Source organism: Anticarsia gemmatalis, chromosome 4 (genome assembly GCF_050436995.1).
Source record: "Anticarsia gemmatalis isolate Benzon Research Colony breed Stoneville strain chromosome 4, ilAntGemm2 primary, whole genome shotgun sequence".
NCBI lineage: Eukaryota > Metazoa > Arthropoda > Insecta > Lepidoptera > Erebidae > Anticarsia > Anticarsia gemmatalis.
Genome location: NC_134748.1, coordinates 1,554,793 through 1,576,216, shown reverse-complemented (window position 1 = coordinate 1,576,216; position 21,424 = coordinate 1,554,793). Strand labels below are relative to the sequence as shown.

The window sequence follows — 21,424 nt, the reverse complement described above, 5'->3', positions numbered from 1 at the left end:
CGTGCGCCCGTATCGATGGACTACCGACGAACAATACTTACACGATACAAAATACCACACATACCTTCGCAAATTATCTTCTTCAAATACTTGTCCCAAAAAGGTATTGGGTGTATTTAAGAAAATCCGGTTTTTGGATCATTAATGTCGACTAAAAGGCCAAAACGTTGGTTCTTAATGTTTATGTTTCTAATTAAAACACATTTTGCGGCTCATCTTGTTTTTATGAAGTTATATCTAGTATATGGAACTCTTACAAGACCCCAATTTCAAGTCAAACAATCAATCACAGTGGATAGTTAAGTGAAATACGTTCTATGATTTTCTTTCTGTTGCCTTCAAGTATAGCAAGTAGCAAGTGGCGATGAAAGTAAACCACGCCGCAAACATTTCTCACTAAGTTGATAAATATATGGTATGGCACAGCTATAACGACAATTCCTAACATTCCCATGATCTATAAGGCAGGTTCCAATAGCGTCAGGTTAGACTGGACACCTGTGCCCACATTCTTGCTATTGCCCAAGTATGTAAGAATAGCACTACTTGCATTAAACATATCGATTTCTCTAAAGCTAAATGCAATGAGACAATATTAGCACTTTATTAGCGAAACCATTTTCTATTTCACACTAGCATTCATGCCGTTTTTTTGTCATTTCAATTACAGAAACATTTTTTGTTAAAGAAATGTTTATTGAACATGATAATCAGTACGCAACAAAAAGGTGCAATGATTTCAGATCATATTGAAGTTACTCATGCTATATTTGCGTGACTAGTTGAAGGCATCCCCGTTTTCAAACATTAGTGAATTATACGAGACATTAGCTATGTCCAGACAGAGTGCGACGTTTCCACGCCCACAGCTGGGTGCGGTGGTTTACGAGCCGCCATTGTCTCTCGCCATCACAACAACACCATTACTCAACTACATCATTTGTTCATGTCTAAAAACCATACGTTTAATTGATTCCCTGATTAGTTTTAGAAAGTCAAAGAATTTTAATTGCCAGTACTTGGCACACTTGTTAACATATCAATATGTTTGTTAAGCAGGTTATGTTCGTATTTTTAAACCAGGCCTCTGCTGACTTGTACTAAATTACTCATTATTCACAAATGTAGTTGCATTATGCATTAGCAAATTATATTTTGCGTCGTAGGCGATCTGTGAAGGAGGATCTATCATATAGAATTATAGATGACGGCAATTTAATGTTCTATGAATAATAAATTTGCTATCTTTGTTTGCTAAACTGAACTGCAAACGAAGCATGACCAGGTAGATGTTCCTAGTTATCTGACTATCAATAATAATCGGTATCGATTCCTTTGATTTCCTAAATAAGGGAAATGATCCTATTCTACGGCTGACTATTCATAAAATAATGTTTGTTTTGCGACAGGTCTCAGGAATTTGAATTATGATAAACATAACGTGTTGACAGATGACACCAATTTGTTTTCTCTCAGTCTTGTCGATACAATCGCAGTAAGAATGCAGTGAATGCACTGTGATTGCATGCATAATTTTGCTGATGGTCGTTAAACCAATATTTTATGTCAGATTAGAAACTTACATTTCAAATGTTGGTAGTAGATTGTAACAGGCAGCTAGTTGCTTTGGTTTAACCGGATTGAAGATATCAGATGTAAACAAACGTTAATCCTGCATCCGTGTGCAGTACGACGCTCATCAATTTCCGCGCAACGAGGTGTAATCGTTAATTGCTGCGCTTCCGAGCGTTTCAACCTTCCTCTCGTGTGACGTAACTCAGCGGCACATACGGATTTATATTACAAGTCACTACTAGCTACTAGTATGTGTTCGTACTTTTATGTTTATTCGCTAGATAATGCGCCGTGAAGTAGAGAAATTGGGACAGCGGATGTAGACTTTGTTTTTGTGATACGATTGCTACCTGCTGTTGTTTATGTTGTAGTTTGATGTTTTAATTACATCGTTGAATATTTATAAATACTGGTTGCAACGAGTTATACAAATATGAATAAAATGTAATCTTGTGCCGGCGTACAACGTTTTGCACTACATGATTGTAAACCAAATTCTGTTCTGCCTGTTTCAAATTCCGTCGCTTGCCAACTTACGTGTATAGATGTTCACAGATAGCACACGTCGTTTCGTGTGACACAGTTGAGTTGCCGGCTCCCTGACGTTTTGATGAAACCCTTGGTTATCGTGTGAATGTAAAGTGCTAATGTCCCCTCATACTTGTAATGTGTTTTCCGTTATTTTGCCCGAGTGTCTCTCTAATTACACAGTACATTTAATACTACGTAGCTCTACTGTTCTTATCTAGTACAAGAGCTAATTACAAAGACGAGTAACTTACGAGCGCGATGTTCCGCCCACTCGTCGCTTTGCGCAACCTTACCGTTTCTTTGGCAACGTTTTGAAATATAATATATTAATTAATCGGCCGGTAAAGTGAAGTTCGATTCCCCGGGTGACTTGCCAACTGGGATAACTGAATCATATGTTCTGTATCTGTGTTAGAACAGCTAGCTCGACGCAACGACACGTCTGCGCAAAATACATTCACTTCATTTCAAATATATTTTTTAATATTTTCTATAATCTTGTACTTTTTGTGCTTGTTGATTAGTGAAAGTTATCCATCGCCGTTCGCAGACAGTTTATCAAAATAGTTCTTGTGGGTGGTTAAGTGGAAGAGCTCTACACGTCTCCAATCTAAGGTTTTCTTTCTCTGCCCAAATTTTTTCCTCCTATACCTTTTCAAGCATGTTTTTGTTGCAATAATGTGGTATTTAATAAATGATGTTTGTATTTCCAGGCTGAGCAGCGGCTGGCGGCGCGCCGCGCGGCCCGAGCGGAGGCGCGCGAGATACGCATGCGCGAGTTAGAGCGACAACAGCGCGAGCAGGAGGACCATGCTGATAAGGCATATGACATGTATGCAGGTGAGAGACTCTACACAATAACATGCAGTACACCTTTCCACTAGAGATCCTGCCGACCTATGCTATGGCCGTAATGTAATCCTTTCTGTGAGATTTCCTTCGTATATCTTTCGTAGAAAGGCAGCCTTAAATGGTCAACTTTAGATAACTGCAAGTGTCCCAGTAATGGCAACAGGCACTATTTACATTTTGTTATCTTACTTTACCAAGATAATGCGTGTGCGCCTCTAAACACTGACGAGTTTAATGGTCTTCGCAGTCTGCCAAACATGCTCTATTTCGAATATCAAAATTTATCTGTTTTTAATAAAATTTTGCATTGTTTTGTGCTAACCTTGACGGGAAGAAGGCGGTATCCTGCGTACGTATAACATTCACTTATAAATCAGTATAATCAGTTAGAGAATTATAGTATTAAGTTTGTATTTATATGTACAGAGACGGTGGGTAGACGTGACCGCACGCGGCTGGCGGCGCTCAGTCCGGCCAGCTCCGTGCACTCGCCACGACGGAGCTCGGAGGACTCCGCCGATGATACCTTCAGCATCAAGGATCTTAGGGTGAGTTGCACATGATCTTACAGTAGTTACGTAGAGCGTGCGTATAACCCAGTCAATGTATATGTTTGCTAGCCTGCTGTACATGGTAGGAGTATGCTACGCCAGTGAAAATCCAGGACTTTCTTCCATACACTTTGATACTTTTTAGAGAAAGAGGGGTGCCTTCGTCACCACTGCCTTATGTTCTTAGTGTTTGAAACAGTTAGTTAGTAGTAGTTAGCAGTCGTTTTGTTCACGAGTTTGAGCTTTATAAAGAAATTAAAACTCACATGTATTTTTTTTTCAAATTACGACGTCAATAGTTCTTGGTCTGTCATTGGTAGCCACTAGTTGGTTAGAGGAAGATATTGCTCTAGTAGCTACTTGTTGATTTTTTTAACACTAATTGTATTTGTGTGTTGTTTCCAGCACGAGTTGAAAGAGGTGGAGGAGAAGTTCCGCAAGGCGATGATCCTGAACGCGCAGCTGGACAACGACAAGGCGGCGCTCGGCTACCAGCTCGAACTGCTCAAAGACAGGATAGAGGAGCTACATGAAGAGTATGCGCAGTTACAGGTATACACATACACACTCACATTCTTTGCTAAATTTAAATTACTATCAATTAAAAATGTTTAATGTAAAATGTGTTAATGTTTGTGGATAATATTCACTTATCAGGTTAGCTGCTGACAAAGAACAGCGTGCCAAATTTTTGTGTACAGTTTATGAGAGATATATGATGGAGGAAATAATATATTACTGTACGATAGTTACTAAATACCATAAAAAGCTAGTTCTTTTTTATTCTAACGAAAATTTTGTGTTATTCCAGCGCGAGCACAGAGAGAAATGTTCATCATTCGAGCGATTGAAGCGCGAGCACGAGTCAGTGTCGCGGGAACTGTCGGCGGCGCGCGACGCCATCCGGGCGCGCGACGTGGCGGCGGCGGCGGCGGGGCAGGCCTTCGTGGAGGCGGCGGCGCTGGAGCCGGGCGCGGGGGCGGGGGCCGGCGAGGCCGTGGGCGCCGTGCCGCCGCTGGCGCTGGTGTCGCACCACGCGCAGCAGCTGCTCAACGACGCGGGGGAGGGCACGCTGGGTGCGTACACAATCTTACTTTATACCTATTAATATACCTTCCACCACACTACACTACCTTATTTCTGCGTAGAAATATAAAATTTACTGCTGTTTTTGCACCATACCGTAGTTACGTATAGCAACGTAAATCAAAAATACAAAGAACAAGTAAATGTCAAAGAAATAAATATGTCGTCTGAATTCATGCTCCTACGATCCGCAGTATTCATTAATAAACTATGCATTATAATTAAACCCTTGTAATAAAGTTGATATCACGCATAGCAGGAGATAAAGAGGACTGGAAGAAAATGAGGGAGGCGTTTGCCTAGCAGTGGGATAATATAGGCTAACAAAAAATAAAGTTCATATCAGAATGTACAAGATGTATGGTATAAGTAGGAAATAATAATTTTGAATGAAATTTGTTTTGTATTGCAGACGTGCGATTGCAAAAGTTGTTGAACTCGAAACAGTCCTTGGAGTCGGAGGTGCGCAAGTTGAAGTTACAGTTGAACGAGGAGCGCGCCGCACGACAGAACGGTGTCACTAACCATCACGACCACGAATATGAGAATGAGTGTGAGTACAAATTCTATTTACTTTAGAAATACTAAGAATATAGAAGTGTTTTGAGTATTTTCGATAAATTTTTGATGTTAATGGTTTAATGAAAAGATTATAAAAAAATGTAATAACTAGCGAAAATGTGATGATAAAAATAATTTTGTTTGACGTTCTTCGTCAGTGTCAGTGGTCAAAGTGTTTACAATATAGCCTGATAAAGGTCGATTTAGAATTATAGAATTAGAGTGATTATTGTGAAATTTGCCATGTTTAGGCGTGAGTGCCATTCTGGTCATGGTTGGACGGTAATTTAGTAAACAATGTTGTATATTGCAGTGGAGGCGGTCCGCAAGTCGGCGTCGGAGGCGAAGGCCCGCGCGGCGCGCGCCGAGGCCGAGGCGGCGCTGCACGCGGCGCAGCTGGCGCGCCTCGAGGCGCAGCTGGCGCGGCTGCGGGCGCGCCAGGACCACCAGGACGAGCACGAGGAGCAGCTCAAGCAGGAGCGGCGCAAGCTGCAGCGGGAGGTACACCACCTGCTTACTCATATTTATTTACAGTCAAATGAATAGAACGAACACATTTACCCAAGAATGGTATACGTATATTACGTATACTAAAGAAATAAAACCCATTGCCGTCCAAATATAGTTGTTTTTATGAAGTCTACCTATTATAATGTTACACATCAAATATTGAGATGTAAGAAAATAATAACGACGTATATAGAATGGATTATATTTTCAGGATATTGTTGACTTCTGGGCCGTTATCAATAATGGCGACAGTTAACGGTACAGTGATTGTATAATACACGGTGTGTTACCCCTGCAACTAGCTGTAACGCAACCGACTTGATACAAGCTCTTAACATGACGTTACTTGTTTACCACTAAACGTGTCGTCTTTGCCTTTTACGATAATGGTATTTTTAAGGCCTCCTTTCTTTCTTACCTGCGTGTACCTTTCTTTCTTACCTCCAAAATAAAACAACAGAAAATTGATTTGAGAATGATATGATACAAAATATTTTGCAAAGATTATATTATTATTTTAATACAATACTTTTCCAAATCTGAACTAGCAAAATCTGGAATCTGAGTTTATAATCGACCCCTGAATTTTACTAAATATGTTCAGAAATGGCATTAGAATATGTCAAGTCCAAACAGTGTGCTATAAACAAAATAAATGCTGCTAAATGTTAACTACTACTATCTTTTCAGCGAGAGTTAATTACAATAGACGGTACTTTTTTTTGTAATTTATTGACATTTTTACTATAACATTATGATGAACTAACTCTTGCCGAACAGATTATTTACAGTGATAATGTCAATGTAAATATCCTACAATAATGTTTAACTCCCGGCATGCAGTGTACCATCTGTATATAAACAACACTGTCCCACTATTTAACAACATTCTAACATACACCCATCTTCGCAGGCGAGAGAAGCATTAAACCGAGTTGAAGAGTTGGAGACTGAGAACAGCCACCTGACGAAACGCCTGGACAAACTCAAGAACGCAAAGTCAGCGCTCCTCAAGGACCTGTGACAATAAACCACACGCATTGCCGCTTTATTACAAAACAACACTTTGAAACTTATAACTGAACCAGCGATGGATTACAGCGCAGCATTTATCTACGTATGTACACAGAGTAGATGTTATTGTGCAGAGAGAAAGCTTAGTACTAATGACGTAGAATGTCCGACAACTTTGATTCATAAGCCATAATAAGCGTTTTCTTTGTAAAGAATGGTTGACGAAATACGAATGGAGTGTGAGCATTAACTTGTAACTATAATATGTTACACAAATATGCTCCTAGTCAAAATATCTCCAGATCAGATATCTCATAGAGCTGCGGACTTATCCCGTATCTCAGTTGACAACTAGTGTACGTTAATTTGATGGTCACTATACAGTACATTGCTGCTTTGACGTAACGTGTTCATCACTATACTAAGAGTGAAAACAATGTACAGCATAGTGATTTTCAAAGTTATCAACTTAAATACGTGATAGTTCCTTGATCAATATTCTATTAAGAATACAACCACAAATTATTGCTCAGTCGTAGTCATTAGTACTAAGCCGACCCACTGTGCTTCCAATACGTGTTGGCTGATATGCAAATATATTGCATTTGTTCATTCACATCAAATCATTTTGTATGAAAAGATACGGTTTTGTAAATTTCGTTTACAGAATATTTAACGACGTTCGAAATGTATAGTTAGATCGAAGTCTTTGAAATGTTATACGGGAATTTGAATTCATTGACAATTGAACTAAAAAGACACAAGAGTGGTTACAAGACTATAACGATGGAATATGCATAATAGAGACTCTCTTATGATTTATGCAGTAAAATAATTTGTTCCGTTGTTGACCTAAGATATCACCTTTTAACAGGTAGTCCTTGTGTTCGGACTATAACGCAAGTTAAGTGCAAATTGACGGGTTCATATTTTGCGTAAAAGCAAATTTTCCGTTTGCAAATTCTAAAACTGCCTTGTCTAAAGTATGCCTCTTAAAACCATGTCAATAAATTCAAACTCATAGTATAACAGTAAACGACATAATAACATTTTTATTATAAATAACCGGCATTTTATTCGATTCAACAACGTTTTTAAAAGCACGCGATTTTTACACGCAGACATTATGTGCTGTGCCCGCATTTCATTGCATGCGTTAATCGCGACACGATTAGCACGATATAAGTAACTAACTATACTTAGGCCGTTACAAACCTGCGAACTACGTCATAATAAATAAATCATAGGAATGTGACAATGTGTAAGTGCGAGCTAAAGACTCCGATAAAATGACATGACTTAGTTCGCACGTTTGAAATGGCCCGAGTATAGGAACTAGGCTAATTCACAAAAGCAGACCGTTATTTCGAAAAATGAAGACTAAAGTAGCTTTAGGCGTTTTTTATAAATATTTTGCAAACAACGAATAAACAGTGTGTTTAGACTACGCGGTAGTTAAGATACAAACTCAATTTCATACAATTACCGTTGCTCAGTATACATATTAGCTTTAATATTATTCAATTGAAAATGCCTTACATTTTAATAGTATTAGATAACGCAATATTAGTCATAATAGCCCAATAATGAATATGTCATTCCGTAAAGTTACAATGTAGTTTAAACACATTGAAAATTCCTTCGTCTTTTCGAATTGACGGTCTTGAGACGCATTTAGGTGTACGTAGATTTTTGCACTTTGAGTAAGAGAAAAATTAACTTAATTTCTTATTCATAGAGTTCAGAATGCCATGCAAGAGATATTATCTTCTATTATAATGTCATAGGCATACCTGACCTAGCATTTTATTTTCAACTTTATTGCATTCGAAATTAAGTATAATATCCATTGATATTATAGTCTACGTACGTCTAAACGCGTCCACATTCATGTTAGTAACCACGATAGATAAGTATAGTAACATTATGTTATCACCAGTCATGTTATGTAATTATTTGTGAATTAGTTCTAAATACGATGGCATTTCCATATTGAAATGTAAGTCATTTACCCCCGATTTCTGAAGTACATTTGACGGTAGTTTATCTATTCAATAGCGTTTAAATAGATAAACTACCGCTAAATATACCTCAGAAATCAGGGGTTAGGCGAGTCTCTCGTCCCTTGTAAGATAATGTTGGTTCAGGCGAGAACTAAGTAGTCATATTTATGCTTGGACGTGATGTAGACATGTTGTAAGGAATTAGATGTTCTTGTCTGAAAACAGTGCTCTCGGGTGATCATTGACGTATGTATATGTAAATAAGTTGATGTTTGTTTCACTGTAGGCACTGATACCTTAGCCACGCATACATATCATATTTAACATTTGCAATTAAATAAATGATGAAAAATTGTATCGACGTATAAGCGTGTTACGTGCACGGAGTTATACGCTGGTGGTATACGTGGACCTGTTACGTAATATTTAGTACATGATCGTATAGGGTCAGTGTAATACAGTGATCGAACTGAACAAGTAACACAATCGCCCGGGAGCACGTCGCATGGTTGTATTATGTAATTATAACCGTTACTTTTAACTTGTAAATCGCTTTATAACTGAATATTCCCTGTAATGTATAATAATGTGTATAATTAATTAATGTTTTGTTAATTTTAATAAATAATTATTTATTTTAACTACGTTCATATTATCTGTATAGGTATTGCGTAAGAGTTTTATCCAGCTTGCCGTATTCATTTCGCTTTGTTACTAATCACAATGTGGTGATCGATTCGTTACTTGCCATTGGTATCACAAATTCAGTTCGTTAAGTTTTCACGAGACGCGATACCTCACGGAGTCACGACTACTCACGAGTCGTGCGCTCGTAGAGCGATATTAATATATTATTATGTATCTGTAATTAATATGATTGCTCAAAATTGTATCCCATGAATGTTCTGATAGTCTATTGAACATAAACGTCCAATAGTATTAGGACTGACGGTGAGTGTTCGTGGGAACTGTAAGTACTTTTATATTTCGAGATTGTTTATTCACTACAAAGTTACCATGCTTAACTGATTGTAAATTATTTTTTATCTCGTCGTTCGCATTCTTTTACTTGAACATTACTTAGATCTCGGAGTAGCTTGGGTATAAATGTGAATAAAACGTATTGACGATGTACAGATTATCGAACTCGCTTATATATAAATATAGTTGTTAGTGATGCTCACTTAACGTACAGTGCCATGGCGCACCAAAATGTATTAGATAGAGATGACGCGGTGTAGTGTCGAGTAGTGCGGTGTTGTGACGTCACGCGCCACGTCACGCGGTCACACGCGCCCGTAGACGTAGTGCGCGCTTGTCTGTTGTCGAACGTGTGCGTCGACATTATGTGTATGTATATCTGTAGATTTTGTATTGCGATGTTCTGCGTTAGACAAGGTCACGAGTTAACTTGGACGCAAACAACACTCACATCCTGTACCTAAATATGTACCACACCATAGACAATGAGTTATTGTGCCATACAGACCTCACATTATACAATACAAATTGCACAAAAGAAAAAAATTGAAATTCAAATAACCAAAGCGTTAAGAGATATGATAATGATACAATATCAGAATTTCAAATTGTGAAGGTACCTTCAAGTCTATGGTAATCAGATAAGATAAAGAATGAAGTGTTGTCTGTATTCAAGTGATAGTCAATTTTTGTTACTGTAAAGCACGCAGGACTTTCTAGAATAACTAAATAATAAATAAATTGTGGTTTAACTGCGAATAGACAGCAAATTTTGTAGACACCACCGATTAAACACTCTGTACGCAGTTAGCCCGCACTTTGTACCTAACTAATAACATAATGAAAGTTTTGCGTGTTTAGTATATAAAATGTTCAGATTGTTTATAGATGGAAGATATAAGTCAACTAAAACGAACATTTGTTTATCTCGGCCGTAGTTTAATACTGGAAGCAGGGAACGGGTCGCAACGTATACGTACTTACTATTACAACTTACAATTATCGCAGTGCCTTCACAAAGCAAAAGCCTCGGACTTGCGACTCTATGTAGCAAGTTCCGACCACATTTACGCAGTTGATGTTAAACCCACTCCTAGCTTAAGCGTATAGCTTAGTTAGAAGTGTTTACAATAGATAATTTGCTGTTAATTAGTATTATTAAAGTAAATACAAGCGTTTTGCGAACCAGTCTTTTGCAATATATCAGATAGTCAGGGCCTTTACTTCGACATCTGACAGGGCACTGTTCAGAACGCTTCCACGGCGGCCTTCACTCGTAAACTCGGTATAATTTGTAAGTAGGAACGTAATATTATAAGTACGATGTATGTATTTTGGTGCTGCATTACTAATTTATTTTGTTTTCAATTTTAACTGAATGACCAACTGTCTTTTTTATATGAAGCGAAAACAGACTTAATATTGTATAAATTTGAATATTTTGAATAAATTTCGCTCTGAAAGTGTTGTTTTATTTTAATCTCGTGAATTAACAGCTGATATAATCTACCTACGATGGTGCACCCACACACTACTGATCTTCCCTCCGCACAAGAGAAGTTGGGCACATATAACAAACTGGTTATAGATCGTCAAGCTCTGCTCTAGCTGGTGAAAGCTTTTGCAACTCTTATCATTGCTATTATCGGTCGATAGATAATGATTTCTATATACTTCACATTAGAGATCCTGCCATTCTGGAGATTCCTTTATATTTCTCAAACAATAATACAGGCAAGAGATGCCTACTGAGATAAAAAGGTCCTAATGTTAAAATTTTTATAAAATATGTATTTTTAGGCGTTATCTAAACAGATCATTGGTTCATGCACGGGTTCACGCCTATTGTAACAGGTAATACTACAATGATTTATTTTTAGTAACGATAATCGGAACGATTGCGCTACTGTCATGTTTTCCTATAAAATATACATGTTGCAATAAAAGATCATATAATAATATCATCATAATGTGTAACGACTTCCGTGGCTCGGTAGATGGTGTTCACCACGCACACACGATTCCTAAATTTTGAAACAAACATCTGTATACTCCCCCGTTATTTCAAATCTATTTGATATCTAGGTGTGTTAACAATCTGATAGTACGGATTTTATTTAGGCTACAGAAGATAATGAGGCGCTATGACTGGCACAGGTAGGTAGTAGATGCTACAAAAAGCATTATGATCTAGAAAAACAAGATTTTAAAGAAGAAAGTCCGATGGTGCGACGTTGATAACGCAAGCTTGCACCATACCTCTCACTTTTATCGACGACAGTACAAGGTCAGGTGACTCAGGTGCGTCAGGGCACTCTCACAAGCATTCAATAAATGTTGGAGCACAGTTTATTGGCTATTGGTAATCTCTGAACAATGCGACTATCTTAATATGTTTTAGGTATATTACTAATTATAATTATTGTTTATTTTCCTTTACTATCAATAAAACAACATCATAACGTTCTATCAAATTTATTACGTCTATGAGAATGGTACTTAATAATAATTAAAAACAAAAAAATGTAGGTATATTTACAATGAATCTTGGTTTTCAGAATACGAAAAGAAATCTAACAAAATGGTAAAAACGAAATATTAATTACTGTATCATATAACTTAATACTTAATTTCATATGAGTCAAGCCCAAAGAGATGACAAGAATAAGTTTAGGGAAATCAGAAAATATTTTATCTAAATTGTATTTACACACTCCCATCAGTCTGCTTACAAGTAAACTTAAAATAATTCCAACTCTACAAGAGAAAAAAAACATTTAACTTTACATTAGCTAGCCATTAAATACCATCCATCACCATTCAATGAAATTATATCTATTCAGAAACGAAGCTAATTTCAGTCAATTCTACTATTCTGTTGTAATCAACAATAAAATAAGGCAACACTACATTAACCTATTATTTAAAAGTTTCACACTTCTACAAAGCCATTTATTTAGTGTATATTTTGATACTAAATTAGTTATAAAGAGGTTAAATCAACAAAATTATGGATCAGTTTGTGATTTTTTTGTCACTCATGTTGCTCAAGTGTTGTAATCACACTGAAATAATCTTTTAATAAACTTGATATAAGATTTCAATTATAATAGTCAACTATTTAATTATGATTTTGAAATTAATCACATGTTTTGACTTGTTTTAGTACAAAGGTTTTATGCAACAGACAACTGAATGTCAACATAAATATCTCTCACATAACATCTATAATGATTTTCTGATTACCATTGATCTATAAGGAAAATGTTTTTTTGGTTCTAGCACATAGCTGTGTAACAAACTCTATGGTGCAGTCTCTTTGGGCTCAATAGGTTGAGCTTATAACTACAGTATTACTTAAGGTACAGGGTGTTGGCTCGGTGTGAGACCTCCGTGCTCGGGGCTGTGTTTCTGCTTTTTCCTTTTCTTCTCCTTTTTCCGTTTCTTACGTTCCTTGTCGTCGTCGTGACGCTTCGTCTTTTTGTGCTTCTTCTCATATGTGTCTGGGTTTGATGAATCTGTTGAAGGGATACAATACAATGACAATATTTAAAAAATATACAAGTTATAACTAGGAGAATTATAATGGCTACCGTATCAACGTTTATTAAGTCCCAACAGTTTAGACAATCTTTTTTTCTCTAACAGACAACTCCTGCATTAAGAATTGCTCTTGTGTCGTGGGGACTTTTCAAACATACAAACAACGGACACAAGGTACAATCAAACTTGATACAATTCTTTGTGGATAGCACATTGATACTTTACTTGCAAATAATATCAAATATAGAGTCTAATATTAGGCAATACATGTTGAACCACTATCAATTGTTGATGATACAACTGACATAGTCCGTAGCTCAAACCTACAACTAGCCAACCTGTCACGAAATCCTCAAAAACAAACTTTTTATTATTAAGCCTTTCCCAAAACAAATGCTAGCATGTTACTACCAAAGATTCTTGTACAATCATATATATACAGAAAGTTGTAAATTTTTAAAATTAATATATCATCTCCAAATTAGTTTTAGGAATACACATTCAATGTATAAGCATTACAATAACTACATATAAAAGTATCTACTGGATTGCTTATTTCATCAACAGTAAGTAAATTACAATTTATTGTTATTATCTACACAACAATTTATGCTATCAGAGGAAGCTAAGATAAGGGGTTTATTTAGTCAACAGCAATATATAAAGCACACTTTCAATAAAACAAACAGAGAACACACCTTGTAATGGAGTTTCTTGACCGGGAGGCACTCCATCCTTATGCTTATGCTTCTTGTGTTTGGTCTTATGCCGCTTGGGTGGAGTCGCACTGACATAGCGGTACTGCTCCGGTAGAGGACCTGGATGCAGCCGGAAACCAGCCAGCTGAGCACTCGTCAGTGGCAATAACTCCTTACCACCTATTGGCCTCTTTGCTATAACCGATCCTAAAGTACTATTATCCTCCTGCCCAGGACCATCAAGAATACCAGGCAGATTAGGCAGAAACGACGACAGTGATTCCTTCAGTTTTTTACCATTAAATTTACTATACGAGTGCTCCAGGCCATAATAAGCCATCAAATTAGTTGCCCCTGTGGTCTCACATTCTCCTGTAAATAATATATGAATAAAACGTTATACCTTGTAAATAAACCTTTGTAACGGTAGCTAAAGATGTAAGGAGTCGTACCTGGAGGTTCTTTCATCAAATAGAATGGTCCACTGTGCACTATAGACGGGTTCTTGCCGAGTGAGATGGTAGTTTTGAGTGTTCCAGAGGAATCCTGACGAGAAACCACTGGTGACCTCGCGCCTCGCGGCGAAGACTTTGGGGAATATGGTTCTACCTTTCTAAACTGCTCAGACATCATCTTGCATCTGCATTGTCTACATAACAAACGTAAAGAAAAAAAATCCCACTAAAGAAAACTATAAAAACTGTACACCCTCACTCACTTCGAAGAGCTTTTTGACAAATTTGCAAAAAATAATTGAGGTTGGCAAACGAAGCGACTATTTGACTTACTTAGTCGATTAAGCATTTAGAATCATCTCAAAAATAAAAAAATATTTTGGTAAACTACGGTCGAACAAGGAATTTAGCTTAGTTTGAAATATTTTTTATCAATCAAGCACTTAATTTTTAAGGTAGTAATTAGTCAGTGACGACCTAGAATCAAAACGAAAAGAAATAGAAAATGTTTTTTAATAATGAGTGCTAATGGGATAGGTGCATTTTTCTTTGTTTTTAAATAACACTGTTATCGATAAAGGAATATGACCCATGCAATGATGATGAACATTATTATACGTGATGAAATTAATCATCAGCTTATGTAGGTATCAACATTTATTCGACTTGATAAGTAAATACCTAGTAAATCTCTATTGGTGAAAGTAAAAAACATCATCTTTTGTCTATGTCTAATGCGTTCGGATACGCATTTCTAACATTTAGTTCTAAAACTAAAACTCTATCTCAAGCATAAACGATTCAATATTGATGGAGTATTTTACATCTTAAAATTAATTGTTGAATCATATTTACTTTAATAAACTTTTGTTCTTATTTATATACTCTCTATGGTTAAAAAACACGTGTTCATAAATAACGCTATGTCTACTCTGTGCAATTAAAAAAGTAAAATTTAAGAAGTAAAAATTTAGTCTATGGTTCATGAATTAGCCTCTCGTAATACGCTACGATTTTCGATAATGTGTTTGGAAATAAACAATTTATAGGGGTTAATTTCGTTTTGTTTGTGTTCATTTGTGATATATAAACCCTGAAAAATGTTTGTGAACTGTGATTTGAGTGGTACAAATATACAGCAACGCTTTTGATATCACCATTCCTCGCTGTGCGAAGTGACGCCATTTTACGGGAATGATCAGCCCGTGGCTGCCTCATACTAAGCCTGATGTAAGGATTGCTCTGATCAAACGGATGCATGGAAACGAATCTATATTCTTGCACTCGTGCTGGACGGACGAATTCCGAGGTACTTATTGTATATTTATATTATTGTTGATACGATGATAATTCAAATCATGTTTCGATTTCCTCTTGTTTGAGCGTCTTTTGTTTCCTAGTAGTCAAAAGCACGTGTTTTTATTTTTTCAGAAAACTATGGAAGATGGTAATATTGTCAATACGAAAGATGATAAAATCAGTCCAGGATCATTGACAAATTTGTACGGCGAACGCCCTGCGAAATTAACCGCCAATGGGCACGAATTCGCTGGCGAGCCGTCCAGTCCGCCCGACGAGCCCTACGATCAGTGCCGGGTGCCCGCTGATACTTCGAGTGACGATAAGTTCAAGAAACGTATCAACCCACTAAGAATACATCTTGGCAAAAGACCTTTCGTAGATAATTCACTTCAATACTATAACCCAAGCAAGAAAAGAAAGCCTTCATTGAATAAAGGTTGTGATAGCAGCACTCCTGCCAACTCTGTGCCCAGAGTGCCCAAACTTATACCTAAGCACATAGATCGTAGTCAATTTCATAATGTTTCATCAGCTGAGAGTGATGTCAACAGTGAACGAGATAAACCTGTGCCTCGACTTGTACCTAAAAGCCAACTTTTACAGTTCAAAAAGGGTAAAACTGAAAAGGGACCCCAGTTGAAGAAAGAATATGCACAGAGCCTGGGCTTGCAGCCAATGGTGAAGTTTAAGTGTAGAAAGTGTTGTTGTATGTCATTCAAGACTTTGGCTATGCTGAAAGAACATCAGTTGGTCTGTCGAGCACAAGCAAAAGAACCTGCATTGAGCCCTGAGGCAGCTCCCAGTCCCAATGAAGCCACTAACAGTGGCCCATCTAGAGTTACAAGAAAAGTGTATTTGTGCTCAGCTTGTGGTACATACTATGAGAACTGGAATCTCTTTCTGCACATGAGAGAAGTACATAATAGACACATTTGTTTATTCTGTTTGGGAATGTTCTCAAAGGCAGAGAAGCTCTCCTCTCATCTGACAAACAAACATAATGTAAAGGAGTTTAGTTATGATAGCAAAGAAGAATTTTTTAATGTTTACAATGGAACTCTTTATTTGATGTGCTGTGCATGTGATGAAATATGCAGTGAGCAAGATGACTTTTTCAATCATGATTGTAATAATGTTAAGCCGAAACCTGTGCCTGTTCTCATAAGTAAACATGCTGCTAAGACAAATAGCATGAAAAATACTAAAAGTTTTAATGAAGTTTCTACTAATGGTCCTACAAGTATAGTTAAAGATTCAATAAAACCAATTTGTGATAGGAAAGACATGAGTGAGAGTAAACCTGAGACTGTCACATCCTCAACCCATAGATGCATAGCTGCAGCTCCTCCAGAGACAACAATGAATGAGCCTCTAATAAGTGATACAAGTATTAGTTCAGACGGGTCGGCAACAACAAGTAAAGACACTATCAACACAGTTGACTCAGGTATGGACCTAGAAAGTCCTGATGCTAAACCTATATCAAGTCCCATTCACCAGAGCATCTACAGCCCTGAGAGAAGTAAACAAATGATTCCAAATGGTGATGATGACAGCTTAGACCATTCAGAGGATAGTGATTCTCCAGTTTCTGATGAAATAAGTGAACCTGTTAAAGAGACATTCAATAGAGTCGAGGAATCTGCAGCTCCTCATGTGGAAAAGGAAGGTGGTATTAAGTTAAAATTAAGTTTGAACAATGCAAATTCACCTGTTATTATAAATTCCACTGTTGATCCAACAGTAGGGCAACAAAATGTACACAAACCTCCTTCCCGCGTCAGAAGACCCCCTAAACGATATGAAAAAGAAACATCTCTAGAACCTGCAGTTCCACCCAAAACACCATCAATTAAAATGACAATATGTGATAGAGCTGACAGTCCTTTCGTGAAAACTACCATATTTGAAAATAATAAGGAAACTACATTAAAAACTCTCTTGAACAATAATGTTGATTCAGCATCCAAAACCCCTGAAAACAAACCTGAAAATGCTATTAAAACCACAATTTTTGATAACAAATTGGAGGATATCAACACATTGAACAGGGTACCAAAACTGACAGTCAGAGTTCCCAAAGAACTGTTAGACAAAGATTCATCTAGTGATTACTCATCTGATAGTGATGTCAGTGATAAATTAACAGTTGATGAAAATAACACAACACATGAGGAAAAAGATATTCCTGTGGAGGAACCACAAATAGATAAATCATTGATTGAGCCTATATTGTCACCCGTGGGTTTGAAAGAAGAGGAGCCACCTGATGCTGATGAAAACATTCAAGTGGATGATGAGAGTGTGGATGTTAAAACAGAACCCAAGACTGAACCCTTAGAAGAAGAAGCCCCTGCAGAACCAATAAATGAAGAGCCCACTATCCCTGTAACAGAATTGTCTTTAGATCGACCCCTAGATAGATATCCCCTTAAAGACCTATTGAAAGTATTTTTGTCATCAACTGTTCACAATTGCATATACTGCAATCATGTACGTAAGATTGCTGTGAACTGTGAACAGCTAGCTCTACACATGGTGGCACAACATCGCTTCAGAGCAACAGTGGACAGTATCACGGCTGAAGAGCTGATGCCGGAGACCATCACAGCCAAGCTGAGGACCGGCGCCCCTGAACTAAACTCTGTCTATATAAACTTGGACTCCTATGACAGTGTTGACAAGTGTGATGAAGTAGAATATGACTATAAGTTTGAATGTTTTCAGTGTTATTTTAAAACTGGTGTCCATAAAGATCTCTATTTACATAATCGTAAAATGCATCAAAAAACAATATTACTGTGTGTTATGTGTAAATCTAATTTTTATAGTTATAGTGAATTAATATGTCATTTATGCCCTGGAACATATGATTCTGAATATGAAATTAAGTTTAGGTGTTGTTTGTGCAATGTAGATGCTATCCCATCTCAGTTTAGACTGATGGTGCACTTGCGGAAGATACACCACACCTGTGATGTCTGTTTGGAGTTGTGTCACAATCAGGCGCGCCTTTCTAACCACGTTTGGAAACACAAGTTACACCACTTATGCTATAGATGTGGGATTGCATATAGAAACAAACCAGATATTACCAACCACTTATTCTGGAAGCATGGCACTGAAAGTGTCATGTGTAAGAAATGTTTGCAGAAAAAGTGGCCTCATGTGTATCACTTTTGCACACCACCTGCAGTATTCATTTGTGAAGAATGTAGTTTGCAATTTACAAGAGCAGTATATTTAAAAGTTCATAAGAGATTTCATTCTGGTGAATTTCCACATATTTGTACAGAACAAGATTGCACTGAAAAATTTGTTTCAAAGAAGCTGTTAAATAAACATTTAGAAGTGCATAAAAAGAAACTGTTGTCAGAAGAATTAGAAGTAGAGAAACAGAACAGTGCACCACCTGAGGCACCTAAGGAACCCATACCTGTTATTGACTTGGTAAATAATGCACCACAAGAAGAAGCTGGACCTTCTGAAGTGAAAACTGAGTCTGAAACTGCGCAGCTAACGAAAAAAGAAAAGAAGAAGTTAAAAGATCAGAACAAATATTTGTTTGCTTTCGTCTTTCCTTCTCTGAATCTTTCGGAAAGTGACAGCAGTGATGAGTCAGACAGTGGTTTGCCGCCATCCATCAAAGATGAGAATACTGAAGAAAAACCGAATGACAGTGAACCAATAAAAACAGAATCAACTGAAATTACCAACGCAGATGCTGAAGCTACTCCTAAAGTGGAAGAGAAAACAGAAGCAGTAGACGAAAAACCAGATGACCAGCAAGTGCTTGATATATGGGATAACTTTAAAAAGTATCAAGCTAAAGTAGAAAAGCAAAAAGAGAAAACTCCTCCACTAGTTCCCATTAGAAAACACGTCTGTGAATCAGATCACGATTATTGCTTGGTTCCCACTGATATGAACGGAGATGACGATTTATTTAATAGTGATAAAAAGAAAAATAAAAAGTCACCGAAAAAGCACCGCGGTGGTGGTTTATCATCATCAAGCAGCAGTAGTAGTGACAGTGATTCGAGTTGTTCGTGTGGATCTAATTGTAGTTGCTCATCTAGTAGTGGATCCTCTTCATCGAGCTCATCTGATTCTGACTCATCTGATGATTCTGGAAACGAGAAGAAAAAGACGAAACGCATAAAGAAAACGTTACCCAATAGAAGGATCAGTACTGGTTCTAATGTAGACGTAATGGGAATGTCTGAAACTCCTATTCTGATCCCTGAAAAAACTGAGCCTCCTATTGCCGAAACTGATCTGGAAACGGATGAAAGTGAAACAGATGAAGAATTTTACGACGAAAACCCACAGCGTATTGCTAATAAACTAAATGAAGAAAAGCGCAACCAATTAATGGCGGTACCGTCAGTGGGGCCGTCTGAAGGTGGTTCAATATCCGGTGAAGCGAGCCGACCCGCCACCCCTGTAAAGGAGGAAGAGAAAATAGAAGAACCTAAAGAGGAGCCAGCTGTCGTCGAGGATACGAAAGTGAAATCAGGTAGTAGTAAAAAGAAAAGTAAAAAGAAAAAGAAATCCAAAAATTCCAAGAAGCATGGGCCCATAAAAATTAACATTCCTAAAGATGTAATAGCTAAATCAGAAGTCGAGGCGCCACCACCCCTAGTACCTAATAAAATAACGATATCATTACAATCCAATACAGTACAAATTCCAGAGGCTCCCAAACCACCTCCCAATTTAACAGAAATAAGTACTCCAGCAACATCAATTGAAAATAAACGAGCTTCGAAACGGAGACGAGTGCCTAACAAGTTTTATGGATACTCGAGTGATGAAGAGGCTCCACAGACACCTGTCGCCGCACTTAAACCGCAACAACCACCGAAGCTTGAATGGAGAAAGGAGGATTTGCCTTCCCCAGTGACCCACAAGGCTAAGAAAGAAGTACCTTCAACCGCAATCTCCAGCAGATTGTACAATTATACAGATCCCATAAGATTGACAGCTCCCATACCTGATCCTGAGCCGCCGCGTATCTTAATGAACTCCGAGTCTATGGAATCGAGCGATTCCGATTCCAGTGATGAAGGAAATTTAGAAATATATCAGCCTAATAGTCAAAGCTCAGTGCCGCCGCCTCCGACATATCTAAATTCGGGTACGTCGAGCTTGCCATACGCCTTTCAGAGACCCGCGGTGCGGGAAGCGCGTGAGGGCGAGAGTGTCTACTGCTACTGTCGCTGTCCGTACGACGAAGTGTCGGAGATGATTGCCTGCGACGCTGAGGGTTGTCCCATCGAATGGTTCCATTTCGAATGTGTCGGTATCATGGTACCGCCTAAAGGCAAATGGTACTGTCCTGAATGTAGGAAAAATCAAAGTTTCTCAGGTTACAGATAATTCTAAAATTTAAGTGTATATAACATTGCTGTATTGTTATTATATCTGTATATAACTTATTGACGATTGTAGATAATTTAGGCTTTACCTGTATATCTTTGTAGGTAGTTTCTCTGTAAGTTTTAGGTTATTAGGTCTGAAAAAAAATGTATCATTGTTATAAAAGTACACGTTATGCTTGATACCGGCTGTGCGGCCAATTCTGTAACCTGGCAAATTGTTAATTGACCTACTGCAGCAAACGGAAATATAAATCCGATTTTTGATACCAATTTAGCAGTTTTATTTTTCTATCCTTGAAAAATCCTACTAAAACTAACACATCAAAAGATTTAAATTATTTTATATACACGTCATATGCGCGTAATCGTGCATATATA

The 21,424-nt window shown here is 37.5% G+C and overlaps 3 protein-coding genes across 9 annotated transcripts in view; 2 read left to right on the top strand and 1 right to left on the bottom strand.

The window, feature by feature from the left end:
- The window catches only part of LOC142972160 (leucine-rich repeat flightless-interacting protein 2-like), a 31,575-nt gene extending 20,448 nt beyond the window's left edge, over positions 1-11,127 (top strand). For 6 of the 7 annotated variants that reach the window (XM_076113008.1, XM_076113009.1, XM_076113007.1 and 3 more), the window contains 7 exons: positions 2,820-2,946; positions 3,385-3,506; positions 3,915-4,061; positions 4,321-4,585; positions 5,008-5,148; positions 5,470-5,657; positions 6,580-11,127. In XM_076113008.1, the coding sequence (XP_075969123.1) occupies positions 2,820-2,946; positions 3,385-3,506; positions 3,915-4,061; positions 4,321-4,585; positions 5,008-5,148; positions 5,470-5,657; positions 6,580-6,690 (1,101 nt within the window). In that variant the 3' untranslated portion in view covers positions 6,691-11,127. Of the gene's footprint in view, positions 1-2,699; positions 2,722-2,819; positions 2,947-3,384; positions 3,507-3,914; positions 4,062-4,320; positions 4,586-5,007; positions 5,149-5,469; positions 5,658-6,579 lie in introns of those variants that run through there. The other variant, XM_076113012.1, reaches the window with a different exon arrangement.
- Positions 11,128-12,123: 996 nt separating this feature from the next.
- MED19 (mediator complex subunit 19) lies at positions 12,124-14,652 on the bottom strand. The gene is made up of 3 exons (XM_076113004.1): positions 14,358-14,652; positions 13,906-14,277; positions 12,124-13,182 (listed from the first exon to the last, which is right to left on the bottom strand). The coding sequence occupies exons 1-3, from the start codon at positions 14,536-14,538 to the stop codon at positions 13,022-13,024; spliced, it is 714 nt and encodes a 237-aa protein (XP_075969119.1). The 5' UTR covers positions 14,539-14,652; the 3' UTR covers positions 12,124-13,021.
- Positions 14,653-15,342: 690 nt separating this feature from the next.
- Positions 15,343-21,316, top strand: MESR4 (misexpression suppressor of ras 4). The gene is made up of 2 exons (XM_076113003.1): positions 15,343-15,669; positions 15,792-21,316. Exons 1-2 carry the CDS (start codon positions 15,619-15,621, stop codon positions 21,042-21,044), a joined length of 5,304 nt encoding a protein of 1,767 aa, XP_075969118.1. The 5' UTR covers positions 15,343-15,618; the 3' UTR covers positions 21,045-21,316.
- Positions 21,317-21,424: the final 108 nt, after the last annotated feature.

Coding starts and splice junctions, on each gene's coding strand:
- MED19 (XM_076113004.1), bottom strand. CDS start 14,538: ATGATGTCTGAGCAGTTTAGAAAGGTAGAACCATATTCCCCAAAGTCT. Junction 14,278..14,357: donor TTTGATGAAAGAACCTCCAG/GTACGACTCCTT, acceptor TATTATTTACAG/GAGAATGTGAGACCACAGGG. Junction 13,183..13,905: donor TCAAGAAACTCCATTACAAG/GTGTGTTCTCTG, acceptor TCCCTTCAACAG/ATTCATCAAACCCAGACACA.
- MESR4 (XM_076113003.1), top strand. CDS start 15,619: ATGGAAACGAATCTATATTCTTGCACTCGTGCTGGACGGACGAATTCC. Junction 15,670..15,791: donor CTGGACGGACGAATTCCGAG/GTACTTATTGTA, acceptor TTATTTTTTCAG/AAAACTATGGAAGATGGTAA.